Raw genomic sequence first — 16,598 nt, 5'->3', positions numbered from 1 at the left:
TTTAGAGTTTTGAATGCAACTTACGTTTGAAGTTTGAGGATTAATTTTCCTCACCAATGCCACTTTTTCGCCTTCGTCAGATATCATTTCCGTAATTTCCAAATTATCGTCAAAAGTTAACGTTGAAATCTGTTAATTTTTTATTAAAGTGTTATTGTGAAATTTATCAAATATTGCATTTACAAAATATAATATCAGTTTAGAACTATGAGAATACACATTGTAATGAAAAAAAAAATAGCTGCGAGAGTTGCCTTTTATATTTCGCGATTAGAGAACAAAAACAAATATTAATTATCGAAAATTGGTGTTTTGTTTCTCAAATTATCCCCCATTAAAATCTATGCACTGTTGCACGCATTTGAACCTACATCATTTGAACGCATCTACCGCTTCTTGAGGAGTCGAGAAACATTGACCTCTCATTTCATTTTTTACGTACGGGAATAAAAAGAAGTCATTCGTTGTCAAGCCCGGACTAGTCGGCGGAAGACCCATCAAATCGATGTTGTGTGTTGAGTGCTCACAAATGCAGTAGCTTGAACCGATGTGTGAGCGTTTGCTTTGTCGTAGTGAAGGTGATTCGTCTACAGTTGGTTTTGGATTTCTATCCAGTTTTTACAAAAAAAAACAGGCAGTCATTTGCTTGGAGGCACTTCGTGTGCAAACAACTTTTGTTTGATTTGGCTCATCTTGAAACACCCATACAGTCGACTGCTTTTTACTTTCGGGCTCATACGCGTAAATCCACGATTCATCACCTGTCATGATGTCAAAGACTTGGTCCCACTAATGCCTAAGGTTGCCACAATCTCACGATAGGTCACATAACGATTTGGCAATATAAGTTGGCGCACAGCATGGCTTCCGGTCGAACAACTGATTTTGGACGACTTTCCCGAAATTTTTCTTGGATCTTGAGATCTTGAATTCACCATACCATAGATAAACGTTGGTGATTCATTGGCGAAAATTGAATTAAGTTCATCAATGCACTGTTGTTGAATTAATATGTCGAAAGTTGTAAAAAAACAATGTTCACGATTTAACACCATTTTCCGAGATGATTGTCGTGTCTTTCCAAATATTGTAGCCGTTTATTAGGCAATTCTCAGATCAAGCGCATCAATTGAGTTCGATACGAAACTCCTGTGATCGTTTTACTCGCCGAAGCAAATACACAGCATAAGCTTCCTTTCATGGATATTCGTCTTTGACTTCGATGTTGCGGTGCCCATTACATTCGTCTTCGAGTTCTGGGCAATTCGATCAGCGGATATGAAGCGAGAGCTGTGTTGATGATATCCCGGAACACACGCCCAGAAAAAAACATGTTTGGACATGTTTGCCGCATCAATTTAATGCTTATCTAGAGCATATAATTGCCGCGAAAACCATGTATTTTGTCTTTGTAAAAATAGTTTTCGAGCGGAGAAAAATGTATGGTGGCAATTAGCATTTGAATGGTTCTCAAATACCGCAAACATATAAATGATAGAATTTGAGACCATTAAATGGTCGGGAAAATCATGTACCTGACCATTCAATTTTTTTACTTTTTTACAGGGAAAAAAGTATTTTTATAGGTCAAGTATAGACATGTCTAGTACCATTACATGACCATAAATACCATTTACATTTTTTCGTCACCATTTAATTTTTTAACTTTTTGCAGCGAAAAGAATTTTATAAAAACATTGAGCAGGTACACACGATTTTCATTTTGCGCGTCAGTCATGTGTTGATTGTTTCTTGGAATGGACGGAGAATACGGATTTACTGTTTTGTGTTAATTTATTTATTCAGAAGTGGTACGTGGTTTTATGTGAACAAAAAGGGAAGTGTAATTGAAAAAATGTATCTGTTTTGTTCTGCATTTTGCTATGTGGTATCATTTATTTTTATTTGCAGTTACATGATGTCTGCGTTTGTACATTTGATTGGCACGATGTAAATATGGAATAATTACTTATTGTTGAAATTGAAAAAAAGAGTGTGTAAAAATATATGATGTTTGCTTCAACGGCATTATAAATACAAATAAGCAATGAATTAGTTTATAAATAAATAAAAACAAATACATAAAGTTAATTTTGTGTTTTTTTCTGAAGTGGCGTCCTTTTTTCGACGATGAAAAAAGTTTTTTCATAAAGATCAAAATATTTTAGGTTGTGACCATGTTCTTTTAACTAGAAGAAAAACATTTTGAATGAATACCATAACATTGTAAATCGTGACCATTGTATTTTCATTCAAACAAAATTCTTTTTATCAATATAATAACACTTTATATGAGGACAATTAACACAATTATATTTATATTTTATTTTTCCATGTTCACTGAGCCAACATGGTTGCAGGTGAAAATGTTACATGGTCGCCGCAAAAATAGCTCCTATCATATTATTTTGCTTTTCAAATATGATTGTGACAATCATGTTTCTTCTCTCCGTGCACTATCTGGCTAACATGAACAATGGAAGTGGACGGATGCTCGTGGAAGCGACGATCGATCTATTATCTGAAGCCATCCCAGTTGGGTTTATTTTGGTTAATTAACGTCCGGCGTTCACAGGTTATGAATGAATGAAGGAAATATAGGGAGGATCCAAATAAATTAACTAATTGCCATAATATGCCATTTATCAGACCAGATGAAAATAAAAATATGTCTGGCGACCTTCTGGAATCCCATACCCGGGAGTTGGTATCTATATCCCCAGACATGATTGCTACCCCCAGGAACGGTACAATATGAAAGCCTAGCCTCCACCTCCATTCCTTGTGCGATCATACGTAGCACATTACAATGTCATTTACTCTATCGATCCACCGCTGCTGTCGTTGTCACAGCATTCTGCCATGTAGTCAGTGTGACTATACTGCCGCAGCGATGTTAAGTCGGATCTGTTGCTGAAGTGAACCTGCTCCAGGCACCGGTTATATGTGACCGTAAACTAATGGTGGTGAATCTGGTTTTGGAATACTGGACAGTACCATGGTTGGGGGTCAATCACGGCTCGAATTATAAGCTAACGGAGGGGGCTCCCGAGTTGCACCTCCTACAACACAAAAAGACGGACGAGACAACACATACACTGATATGGCAACCGCTGGCCGATGAGTTAATCCGGTGCTGACAGCCCTTCGTCATGGAATTGATGTCGTTGTATGAACTGTGCTAGTTGTCTTGTCACATTCAGAGGCAATTAAACTTTAATTTCTTCACAGCTCATATTTTTATTGGCAGCAAGTTGGCAAATGTGTTCATTCAGCCTTTGGTCAATGCATGAAATGCGTCAACTGCGCTTTGTACGGCATTTTCGAAAGTTTCAAGTCCTATTGCGGTGTCGATTTATCGCAAATGCAATTTTTCAATTTTATGTTATCAGCTGTATTTAGATAAATTTACTCTGCCTACTTCAAAAATTCACCTTCGTTAAAAAATTCAAAATTTGCACTAAGCTTCTTCCGAATATATTAAAAGTACATTTGCATTAAAAATAATAATGATCCTGAGCACTCTTCGACAAAGAGCAGCTTAATGTTGTATACTACTCATTCAATTATTTGCTATTCAGTTTCGAACTTTTATCAAAAATTTAAAATACTTGTACAGGAAATTGGGCTAGCTAGAGTACCATTATATTAGCCGTTATATGCATATATTATTATAGACCATTTATTCCATTTGTTACTTACCCCCTCAAAGCACTTTCTTAAATGGGGTTGTACACGCAAAGGATCTTTTGTTTCCGAGAGGATTTCCAACAACTCATCATTAGAAAGGAAAAAGAAACGGGCAAAATATAAACGTTTTTGTTCCAGATAAGTATTCAAACCCTTCTGAACTGTTTCCAAATCTTCAACGGCTTTCTTGAATATATTCAGCATATCGGGATACTCTGTGGCTGTCATTACATGCAAATCCTCTAAGGTGTTATGCATTATACGGCGCCATATCTTATCGACTGCTTTAAAACTACGACCTTCTAATGGCATTTGTCGCATAATGTCTTCCGAACAGAATATGGGCTCTAGATACATCCATGTGATTTGCACTTCCGTCCAGGTATCCATAATGTTCTGTATAAGAGCTAAACGATTTTCCCAATCGTCTGCTTTGCTTCCGAGGGCTACAATGAAGGGAGACCTCTTCATGGCCTGTGTGCGCATAAGGTGGTCGTCCAACAAAGTTTGAACATCATCCAATGATGCCAATATATGTGTATCTGAATCACGATATTGTAGAACATCAAAACAAACATCCTTCCAATCATTTTTCATGTTGTCCAACAATTGATTTAAATCGTATTCTTTGCCTGCAGCAATTGATATCTCCTCCAACTGTGGCAGAATGCTCATAATACCAACATCAATCATATCCTTCAGACTAGGATACAACGTGGGATTACACTCCTTGCCCAAGTGGCCCGAAATCATTTCCCAATGTCGATCCTCCAGACCTTGTCTACAGATGGCATCAAGAACAGGTAAATAGACTCGAAATTTCTCAATTTTAACTCGAACCTGTTCAGCAGCTCGCTTGGCAACCGGATTATATGATAGTTGCCGTGACAATTTGTATACAATCTTGAAAGAAGAAAAGAGTAAAAAAGCAGAGTATAGAAAATACCAAAGTCATTCAAAATAAAGAAAATAATTTAAATAGCGCGTGCTAAGTGGGAGGCGAAAAAAACAACCATCTAAGTCAAGTGAGAAACTGTAGTTATGGACTTTTTAAAATGCTCCCAGCATTGCACGGAAACCTACGTGCACAAATGCAGTGATGCGCTATATTGCAACTGTAACATCTATCGACCTTTGATGTTATTTGTGTTGTTTTTGTCGGGTGGACCTCCCTTTGACAACAACTCAAAGCTCTTTGTCGTATAATCTTTTGTCGTAGATTTTTTGCTAACATTATCTCTTTCTATTCCAGCTTTGGCTTTGGTTCAGAATCTAGCGCATTCATAGACATGCAGACATTGGGAAAAAACATACACATTGAAAGCATTCTTGAGACCGTCCAACCGGATAAATACTTGCCTTACTAAATAGGGATAGCGTTCGGGTTGTTAGTTAAGGAACATTAGGTGCCTTTTTGTGTGTGTTTGTTTAAAGTATGTTTAAATAAAATGCGACACCTACACAGATAAAAATAAGTTTGAGAACCAATAACTTTTGTTGGAAACCCAACGACAAAATGTGTTAATTTTCTTGCAACAAATTAATTTGTACTTTAAAAAAAAAAATTTATACCCTCCACTATAGGATTGTCATTCCGTTTGTAACACATCGAAATATTGTTCTAAGACCCCATAAATTATATATATTCTGTGTCATGGTGAAATTCTGAGTCGATCTAAGCATGTCCGTCCGTCCGTCTATTGAAATCACGCAAACTTTCGAACGAAACAAGCTATCGACTTGAAACTTGGCGTAAGTAGTCGTTATTGATGTAGGTCGGATGGTATTGCAAATGGGCCATATTGGACCACTTTTACGTATAGCCCTCATATAAACCGACCCAAAGATCTGGCTTGCGGAGCCTCTTAGATGAGCAAATTTTGTCCGATCCGGTTGAAATTTGGTACGTGGTGTTCTGCTATGGTCACACTGGGCAAATATTTGACAGAAATCGTAAAAGAATCAATGGCCACAGTGAAACCAGCAAACATGTTTAGCTCACATTGGATATATAATATAATGGTAGGATTATTTTCCAAAAATCATATCCAGATATTTGAAAATGGTTCTGGGAAAATGTTTGACACTCATTTTCGCCAAATATTTGCCTAGTGTGACAATAGCCTTAGTATATGGTCTCTAACAACCATGCACAAATTGGTCCATATCGGTCCAAAATAACATATAGTTTAGGTTATGTTAGGTTAGGTGGCAGCCCAGGCTCACTTAGACTATTCAGTCCATTGTGATACCACAGTGGTGAACTCCTCTCTCTTCTAACTGAGTGCTGCCCGATTCCATGTTAAGGGGACAAGGGACCTCCTTTTTATACCCAGCAAAAAAAAAGCTTCCAAAAAAGTAGTTTGGATCCACAATCTGTGATCCGGAAGTAGTGCAAACTTGGATCATCTCCAATGAATTTTACACGGGCTTGTCATAGGACGGAAGTACTCCCTTTTTGGATCCGTTGTATTGTGCCCTGGAAGTTAATTTTAATGAAGAAATTTAAAAAGCGAAAAAAAAAACAATTTTTTTTTCAACCAATTTAACTTTTTTTCATCCATATGTTTTATTACAGAATTATTTTCCTATTATCTAATTTTTACAATTTGAAAAACTTTTCCGCACCGACCAGAAGTTGAACCTGGGTTTGCTGGCACCATGACAGAACGCCTTAGCATACTCAGCCACAAACGCCATTGAACATAAAGCGTCGAAAGGTCAATTCAAATGTTTGTGATATAATCGTAATACGACACCAAGGAATATCATTCTAATTGCTTCTCGAGATGTTCTTTATTAGTATGAACGCAAAAATAAGAAACGCAGGTTCAAATCTCACCAGCTGCAATTTTTTTATCAAATATTTTTCTAAAAAATTATTTTTTATGTCATGCGTCGTTTTTATTTTTTATTTTCGGCAAATATTTTCGTATAAATATATTTTTTCCATTAAAAATCAAAAAAAAAAATTAAAAATTCTCGTAATTTGCAAAACCTTCTCAAAAGAACTTCCATGGAAGCGAAAAAGTCAATCAGCACAGGTTCAAATCCCAGCGGGGATGAAATTTATTTTTTTATTTTTTTATTAATTTTTAATTTTTTTTTTTAGTTTTTTTTATTAGTTTTCTATTTTTTTGTAAAATTTAATTTTCCAAAATTTGCACTTAAAATAGCCTGATTGCGTTCTTTCTAATACTTGTCCACAAGGACTGCATCGGAAGTAGAAAAAAATCATTGGGGCATCCCAAGATGCGCTTTAGAAGAAATGTTTGTGCACTTGTCCAAAAGGACTGCATCGGAAGTGGAAAAAAATCATTGGGGGATCCCACGATGCACTTTAAAAGAAATGTTTGTGGACTTGTCCAAAAGGACTGCATCGGAAGTTGAAAAAACTCGATGGGGAATTCTGGGATGGGTTCAAAAGAAATGTTTGTGAAACAACTTCCAATTTTTTTTGCTGGGTAGCCGAGTCCGAACGGCGCCCATATAAAACGATTTGACCTCCGGAGCCTCTTGGAGGAGATCAAATCATCCGATTCGGTTGAAATTTGGTACGTGGTATTAGTATACGGTCTCTAACAACCATGCAAGAATTGGTCCATATCGGCCCATAATTATATATAGCCCTCATTAGAGGTCACGACGGAAAAATCTTACTCACGCACGATATTGTTTGATAGGTCTCACGCACACTCACGAAAAGAAAATTTATACTCACGCACGAAAATGTTGTGACTCACGAAAAATACCGCGACTCACGAAAAATATCGTGACTCCTGGCAAATGTCGTGACTCACGAATAATTTTGAGTAATTTATCTCATGAAAACATGAGCACGATTAAACGGTCATTTGTTCAATCTCAGTTTCGACTCACGCGTGAGTCACGACAATTTCTTGTCACGTGCACACCTCTACTACATAGTGGTGAAGGGTATATTATAGTCGGCCCAGCCCGACTTTAGACTTTACTAACTGTTTAGCTTGTTTCAATTATAAATTTAGCATTTTAGTATTGTTCATCTATCTATATACTCGTATATAAAATTCAAAGTATGTTTATTTGTTTGTTTGTATGTTCCGGTTATGCTCGGAAACGGCTCAACCGATTTACTTGAAACTTGCAGAGATCGTAGGGGGCGCTCTGTGGTGAAAATAGAGTACCTCATTTTTTGACACCTGGTCGCGGAGTGGGACCTCCCCTTTGTCCGACTTTGTGGAAATCGGACCAAAGTTGACCGATTTGCTTGAAATTTTCATTGAAGGTTGGGGTTGGCATCTAGACAAAGATCCGCTACTTTTTTCCGATATTTGGTCGCTGAGGGGGACATCCCCTTTGTCCGACTTTTTTTAAAGTACAGTGAAAAAAACTAAAATTCTTTAATTTATCTGAGATTTACAGAGAACGTGCGGTGAGGTTATGAAATTAATATGGGGTACCTGATGTGTTCACATGTTGACGGGGAGGGGGACCTCCCCCTTGTCCGACTTTTTGAAACTGTGAAAAAAATTATCCGATTTGCTTGAAATTTTCAGGGATATTTCGATATTTGGTCGGTGAGGGGGACCCCCCCCCCCTTTGCCCTACTTTTTAAAAGTACAGTGAAAACAAAACTTAAGTCCTCCGACTAACATAGGAAGCCATCCGCTTCTCCTTAAGTACATACAGAGAAACAATTAAACTTTCCCAATTTACTTGAAATCTATAGAGGACGTGGGGAAAGGTTATGAAATTAGGTTAGGTTAGGTTAGGTGGCAGCCCGATGTATCAGGCTCACTTAGACTATTCGGAACTTCTCTCTTATCACTGAGTGCTGCCTGATTCCATGTTAAGCTCAATGAAAAGGAACCTCCTTTTTATAGCCGAGTCCGAACGGCGTTCCACATTGCAGTGAAACCACTTAGGGAAGCTTTAAAACCCTCAGAAATGTCACCAGCATTACTGAGGTGGGATAATCCACCGCTGAAAAACTTTTTGGTGTTCGGTCGAAGCAGGAATCGAACCCACGACCTTGTGTATGCAAGGCGTGCATGCTAACCATTGCACCACCGTGGTTATGAAATTAATATTGGGTACCTGATTTTGTGATATTTGGACTGGAATTTGCTCTCCTTTTTGAAAATTGAGCTTAAAATTTGCTTAACATTTTCTGGTACATTTACACAAGATACGCTACATCACTTTTCGATACTTGGTCGGGGAACTCCTCCAAAACTGAAAAAACTAAAATTCTCAAGTTTTCTTGAAGTTTACAAAGGCAGTAGGGAAAGGTTATGAAATCAATATGGTGTACCTGTTGTTTGGGTATTTGGACGGGGAGGGAACTTTCTCCTTGCACCACACTTGAAGGGAAGTGTAAAGACAACGAGCACTATCTTTAGTTTTTGAATGTTTGTAAGACACCGCTTTATTGTACAAAATATTCAAACTTATATACTAAATCTTAAAGTACAAAAAATCTAAATGTTCTTAAACGCAAAGACAAAGATAATCTCATATTTATTCAAAGTTATTCGATATTTGTTATCGCTTATATAAAGTTTTATGGCCACGAATGGAATGCACTTAGTGCGTTATCAGTCACGTCTGCAAATGAAATGAGTTCTTGATTTTATTGCAATTACCAGCCATAAACCTTACCCTAAACCATAGATAGCACCTATTTAGAAACCTAAACAGGAAGTATCAAGATATTCTTAGAATTTTCAGGGAAGGTTAATAGGGACCGTTGGGTACTTTGTGAATTTAATATAGGGTACGTGATTTATCGATATTTGGTAGGAGTGGAGCGAATGTGGGGAGAGGTGTCCCTTTTGTCCGATTTTTTGAAAATCGAAAGTAGAGGGTTGTTCGTAAATGGGAACTCGGTACATATTTTATGATTTTTCCACAGGCTTCTGCCAGACTTTTTTAAGTAAAAAACTTAAATTTACATGAAATTGGCAGACAACGTAGAGGGTGCATCATGTATGTATGTATGTATGTATGTATGTATGTATGTATGTATGTATGTATGTATGTATGTATGTATGTATGTATTTATGTATGTATGTATGTATGTATGTATGTATGTATGTATGTATGTATGTATGTATGTATGTATGTATGTATGTATGTATGTATGTATGTATGTATGTATAATTTTAAAAAATTAGTGGAAAGTAGGGGTTTCCCGGGAATTCCCGGGAATTCGCTATTTTTTCGTTCCCGCTTTCCCGGGAGTTAAGTGCGGGAATTCCCGGGAATTTTTCTTTACAATATTTTATATAAAATGGAGAGATAAATACTACAAACGTTTTTTGTTTTGATTATTTTTAGTACCATTGGGTAAATCATCATTCTCATTACACTTCCAAAGTCTACTTAAACAATTTTATCTGTTTTTTTATACCCTTCACCACTACTGTGGTACAGGGTATAATAAGTTTGTGCATTTGTATGTAACGCCAAGAAATATTGGTCATAGACCCATCTTTTAGTATACCGATCGGCTTAGAATTAAATTCTGAGTCGATTTAGCGATGTCCGTCTGTCTGTCTGTCTGTCCGTCCGTCTGTCTGTATATGTAATTTTGTGCACAAAGTACAGCTCGCAATTTAAGTCCGATCGTCCTCAAATTTGGCATAGGGCCGTTTCTTGGGACAGAGACAATTGCTATTGGTTTTGGAAAAAATCGGTTCAGATTTAGATATAGCTGCCATATATATTTATCCCCGATGTGGTCATAGTTAGCGTGTTTATCAACCGATTTTCTTGAAATACCGTACATCCAAATATTTTATGAATCTCGAAAATCTTGCAAAATATTAGCCAAATCGGTTCAGATTTAGCTCCCATATATATCTTTCGTCCGATTTAGACTCATATGACCACAGAGGCCAAATTTTACTACAGATCTTCGTGAAATTTTGCACAGAGGGTAGCATTGATATTCTACCAATGCTTGGTAAATTTGATTGAAATCGGTTCAAATTTAGATATAGCTCCCATATATAGTTTTCGCCCGATTTACATTCATATGACCACAGAGGGCAATTTTTTGCTCCGATTTAGTTGAAATTTTGCACAGGGAGTATAATTAGCATTATAGCTATGCGTGCCAAATTTGGTTGAAATCGGTTCAGATTTAGATATAGCTCCCATATATAGTTTTCGCCCGATTTACATTCATATGACCACAGAGGCCAATTTTTAACTCCGATTTAGTTGAAATTTTGCACAAGGAGTAGAATTAGCATTGTAGCTATACGCGCCAAATTTGGTTGAAATCGGTTCAGATTTAGATATATCTCCCATATATAGCTTTCGCCCGATTTACACTCATATGACCACAGAGGCCAATTTTTGACCCCGATTTAGTTGAAATTTTGCACAGGGAGTAGAATTAGCATCGTAGCTATTCGTGCCAAATTTGGTTGAAATCGGTTCAGATTTAGATATGTCTCCCATATATAGCTTTCGCCCGATTTACACTCATATGACCGTAGAGGCCAATTTTTAACTCCGACTTAGTTGAAATTTTACACAGGGAGTAAAATTAGCATTGTAGCTATGCGTGCCAAATTTGGTTGAAATCGGTTCAGATTTAGATATAGCTCCCATATATATGTTTTTCTGATTTCGACAAAAATGGTCAAAATACCAACATTTTCCTTGTAAAATCGCCACTGCTTAGTCGAAAAGTTGTAAAAATGACTCTAATTCGTCCGATTTGAACTTATATGGCCACAAAAGCCAGAGTTTTGCCGTGATTTGCTTCAAATTTTGCACAAGGGGTACGTTTAATAGTATCGTTAAGTGTGTCAAATTTTGTTAAAATCGGTTCAGATTTAGATATAGCTCACATATATATCTTTCGCCCGATTTGGACTTATATGGTCTCAAAAGCCAGAGTTTTGCCCTGACTTACTTCAAATTTTGCACAAGCGGTACTTTTAACGATACTATTGTATGTGCCAAATAAAAATCGATTCAGATTTAGATATAGCTCCCATATATATATTTCGTCCGATTTGAACTTATATGGCCTCAAAATCCAGGGTTTTGCCGTGATTTGCTTCAAATTTCGCACAAGGAGTACGTTTAGTAGTGTAGGTAATTGTGGCAAATTTGGTTGAAATCGGTTCAGATTTAGATATGGCTCCCATATATATCTCCCGTCCGATTTGCACTCATATGACCAGGTTATACTCCCATTTACGTGAAATTTCGCATAGATAGCAGAATTATTATTCTAACTATGCATGTCAAATTTAGTTAAAATTGGTTCAGATTGTATATAGCTCCCATATATACGTACACCAGAGATGGGGAAATATGGTATACTATTTCATATTTTAGACCCATTTTCAATGGGATTTTCCTCCAATTGACTGGATATTTTCCTCAGAGAATACAAATATGGCCAAAATTCTCACACTTTACACAAAATTCTGTGATGATTTCCCCATATCTTAGCCATATCCTACACACTACAATGCCAACATTTCCACAGAACGGATGAGTTTTAAATAAGGCTCCAAGTCACCCGACTAGACCAAATAATATATCACAACCCACACTTGACCACATATCTTGGCGAGATCTAACCAATATCCTTGTAAAATCGCCACGGCTGAGTAGCACAAATTGTAAATATTACTCTAATTGTCCTATATCTCGAATACATAAATCTCTTTTGTACAATTGCATTAAAATTTCTCTCGCTTCATATTTCCCATATTTATACCCTTCACCACTACTGTGGTACAGGGTATAATAAGTTTGTGCATTTGTATGTAACGCCAAGAAGGAGTAATCATAGACCAACCTTTTAGTATACGGATCGGCTTAGAATTAAATTCTGAGTCGATTTAGCGATGTCCGTCTGTCTGTCTGTCCGTCTGTCTGTCCGTCTGTCTGTCCGTCTGTCTGTCTGTTGATGTATTTTTGTGTGCAAAGTACAGCTCGCAGTTTTAGTCCGATTGTCCTAAAATTTGGTATAGGGTCCTGTTTCGGCTCAAAGACGATCCCTATTGATTTTGGAAAAAATCGGTTCAGATTTAGATATAGCTGCCATATATATTTTTCACCGATCTGGTCATAATTGGCATGTATATCAACCGATCTTCCTCAAATTCCGTACGTCCGAATATTTTGAGTCTCGAAAAAACTTGCAAAATATCAGCAAAATCGGTTCAGATTTAGATATAGCTCCCATATATAGCTTTCGCCCGATTTACACTCATTTGCCCACAGAGGCCAATTTTTTGCTCCGATTTAGTTGAAATTTTGCATAGGGAGTAGAATTAGCATTGTATCTATGCGTGCCAAATTTGCTTGAAATCGGTTCAGATTTGGATATATCTCCCATATAAAGCTTTCGCCCGATTTACACTCATATGACCACAGAGGCCAATTTTTAACTCCGATTTAGTTGAAATTTTGCACAGGAAGTAGAATTAGCATTGTAGCTATGCGTGCCAAATTTGGTTGAAATCGGTTTAGATTTCGATATAGCTCCCATATATATGTTTTTCTGATTTCGACAAAAATGGTCAAAATACCAACATTTTCCTTGTAAAATCGCCACTGCTTAGTCGAAAAGTTGTAAAAATGACTATAATTTTCCTAAACTTCTAATACATATATATATCGAGCGATAAATCATAAATAAACTTTTTCAAAGTTTCCTTAAAATTGCTTCAGATTTAAACGTTTCCCATATTTTTTTACTAATATTGTGTTCCACCCTAGTGCATTAGCCGACTTAAATTTTGAGTCTATAGATTTTGTAGAAGTCTATCAAATTCTTCCAGATCGAGTGATATTTAAATGTATGTATTTGGGACAAACCTTTATATATAGCCCCCAACACATTTGACGGATGTGATATGGTATCGAAAATTTAGATCTACAAAGTGATGCAGGGTATAATATAGTCGGCCCCGCCCGACTTTAGACTTTCCTTACTGGTTTTTACTAACATAGTGTTTCATCCCAGGGCGTTAGCCGATTTAAATTTTAATTCTAGAGTTTTTGTAGAAGTACAAAAAATTGTTTCCATTAAAAGTATTTGTATCTGGAAATTATTATTGTGAAAAAATGGAAAAAAAGGAATTTGTTTTGATAAAATACTGTTTTCTGAAGGGAAAAAATACGGTGGAAGCAAAAACTTGGCTTCATAATGAGAAAGCCAAAAAATGATTTTGAATGACCGTAAAATGAAGTTGATCGAGATAGCAGACGCCTTAAAGATATCTAAGGAACGTGTTGGTTATATCATTCATCAATATTTGGATATGCGGAAGCTCTGTGCAAAATGGGGTTTTCCGTCGATATGTGACAATGGATGAAACATGGCTCCATCACTACACTCCTGAGACCAATCGACAGTCGGCTGAGTGGACAGCGACCGGTGAACCGTCTCCGAAGCGTGGAAAGACTCAAAAGTCCGCTGGCAAAGTAATGGCCTCTGTTTTTTGGGATGCGTATGGAATAATTTTTATCGATTATCTTGAGAAGGGAACAAGTATATACGGCCGTAAGTTCGGCCTGGCCGAATCTTATGTACCCTCCACCATGGATTGCGTAGAAACTTCTATGAAAGACTGTCATCCACAAATTTCAATTCACATGGTTGTTAAATATCATATACTACCAACACGTACCAAATTTCAACCAGATCGGATGAATTTTGCTTGGTTTGCATGGTTGTTAGAGACCATATACTAACACCATGTACCAAATTGGCTCTGCAAGCCAAGTCGGGCGATCGGTTTATATGGGGGCTATATATAATTATGAACCGATATGGACCAATTTTTGCATGGTTGTTAGAGACCATATACTAACACCATGCACCAAATTTCAGCCGGATCGCACGGATGAAAAAGACTGTTTTTCATATGTTTGGCTATAAACATTATATGTTTGGAACACAAATTTTTAAACACAATATTTTTGAGTGCAAGCATATAATGTTCATAAACTAGCATAACATGTTTGGGACATATATGTTAATATGTTAGAACATATTATGTTTGGGACATAAAATGTTTGTAAATATAATATGCTTGGATGCAAACATATATTAATTTAGAAATAGCCTATAAACATATATGTGTTTAGTAGCTTGGAGCGCTATTTAACAGGGAGCGATATTGAATTAAGTTGGTGGTTGTTGCTTGTTATTACAAAATTAACATTTTATTTTTCCTTGGGCAATTGATCAGCTACTTCTTTGATCCTTACAAACTGTGTGGTCCTCTGTTCGAATCCCCGTCCGGCAAAAGGTAAAATTAAAATAAAAAAAAAATCATATAATTGAATAATTTCTTCTACAATGTTTGTATTACAGAAAAAGGTGCTAAGAACTAAAAAATCTCGTGGAAGTGAGAAAGATGTGGGGGAATATACAATTGGGCAGAAACAAAATTTTGAGCATTCAGGTCGAAAACCTATGTTGTTAGCACCTATATTACCTGTTTATTTTCATAATTCATTATGACTGTAAATATATAAATAAATAAATAAAATTTTGAGCACAATATTGTTTGGGAGAATTTTTTTAAGCATATAATATTTGTGGGTGCAAAATGCTTCCAAACATATTATATGTTCACATAATAACATATTGTTTTTTGGAAGACAACATTATTGAATTTGGATGCAAAAACACAAAATGTTTGGAACTTAGACTACCCAAACATATATTGTTTAGACCAATATGCTTTCAAACATATTATATATTGGAAGAGATCAAACATATAAATGTTTGGGCAATACCCAAAAATGTATATGCTTGAAGCAAAATATGTTTGGGAGTATATGTTACAGAAGCGATTTTTTGTGAGCGTGCGGATGAAAATTGTTTCTCTTAGAGGCTCTGCAAGCCAAATCAGGGGATCGGTTTATATGGGGGCTATATATAATTATGGACCGATGTGAACCAATTTTTGCATGGTTGTTAGATACCATATACTAACACCATGTACAAAATTCAGCCGGATGGGATGAAATTTGCTTCTCTTAGAGGCCTCGCAAGTCAAATTTAGGGGTCCGTTTATATGGAGGCTATACGTAAAAGTGGACCGATATGGCCCATTTGCAATACCATCCGACCTGCATCAATAACAACTACTTGTGCCAAGTTTCAAGTCGATAGCTTGTTTCGTTCGGAAGTTAGCGTGATTTCAACAGACGGACGGACGGTCGGACATGCTCATATCGACTCAGAATTTCACCACGACCCAGAATATATATACTTTATGGGGTCTTAGAGCAATATTTCGATGTGTTACAAACGGAATGACAAAGTTAATATACCCCCATCCTATGGTGGAGGGTATAAAAACCATCAACAGTGACTATTATATGGCGTCATTGGAGCGTTTGAAGGTCGAAATCGCGGCAAAACGGCCCCATATGGAGAAGAAAAAGTGTTGTTCCACCAAGACAACGCACCGTGCCACAAGTCATTGAGAACGATGGCAAAAATTCATGAATTGAGCTTCGAATTGCTTCCACACCCACCGTATTCTCCAGATCTGGTCCCAGCGACTTTTTCTTGTTCTCAGACCTCAAAAGGGTGCTCGCAGGGAAAAAATTTGGCTGCAATGAAGAGGTGATCGCCAAAACTGAGGCCTATTTTGAGGCAAAACCGAAGGAGTACTACCAAAATGGTATCAAAAAATTGGAAGGTCGTTATAATCGTTGTATCGCTCTTGAAGGGAACTATGTTGAAAAATAAAAACGAATTTTGACAAAAAAAATGAGTTTTTCTTTGTTAGACCGGGGACTTATCAGCCAACCTGTTAATATACATTGTTAGTTGTCCAGACAGGGCCTTATAACGGTAGGTCTATGCGGTTTTTTTAATTTATTTAAACGTCTAAACATATAGCACATCGAAGCGGGTTTCCCTT

General features: G+C 36.8%; 1 protein-coding gene across 1 annotated transcript in view; it reads right to left on the bottom strand.

Annotated features, from left to right (window-relative positions):
• Positions 1-16,598, bottom strand: part of Dnah3 (dynein heavy chain 3, axonemal) — a 671,994-nt gene that overhangs the window by 467,292 nt on the left and 188,104 nt on the right. Inside the window, exons 23-24 of the mRNA XM_075308183.1 lie at positions 3,703-4,593; positions 25-129 (exon numbers count right to left, since the gene is read on the bottom strand). Of these exons, the coding sequence (XP_075164298.1) occupies positions 25-129; positions 3,703-4,593 (996 nt within the window). The remainder of the gene's footprint in view (positions 1-24; positions 130-3,702; positions 4,594-16,598) is intronic.

The sequence above is a fragment of the Haematobia irritans genome, chromosome 4 (assembly GCF_050003625.1).
Source record: "Haematobia irritans isolate KBUSLIRL chromosome 4, ASM5000362v1, whole genome shotgun sequence".
In the NCBI taxonomy this organism is placed as follows: domain Eukaryota; kingdom Metazoa; phylum Arthropoda; class Insecta; order Diptera; family Muscidae; genus Haematobia; species Haematobia irritans.
The sequence above is the reverse complement of the archived record's forward strand: the minus strand, read 5'-3'. Positions and strand labels throughout refer to the sequence as shown.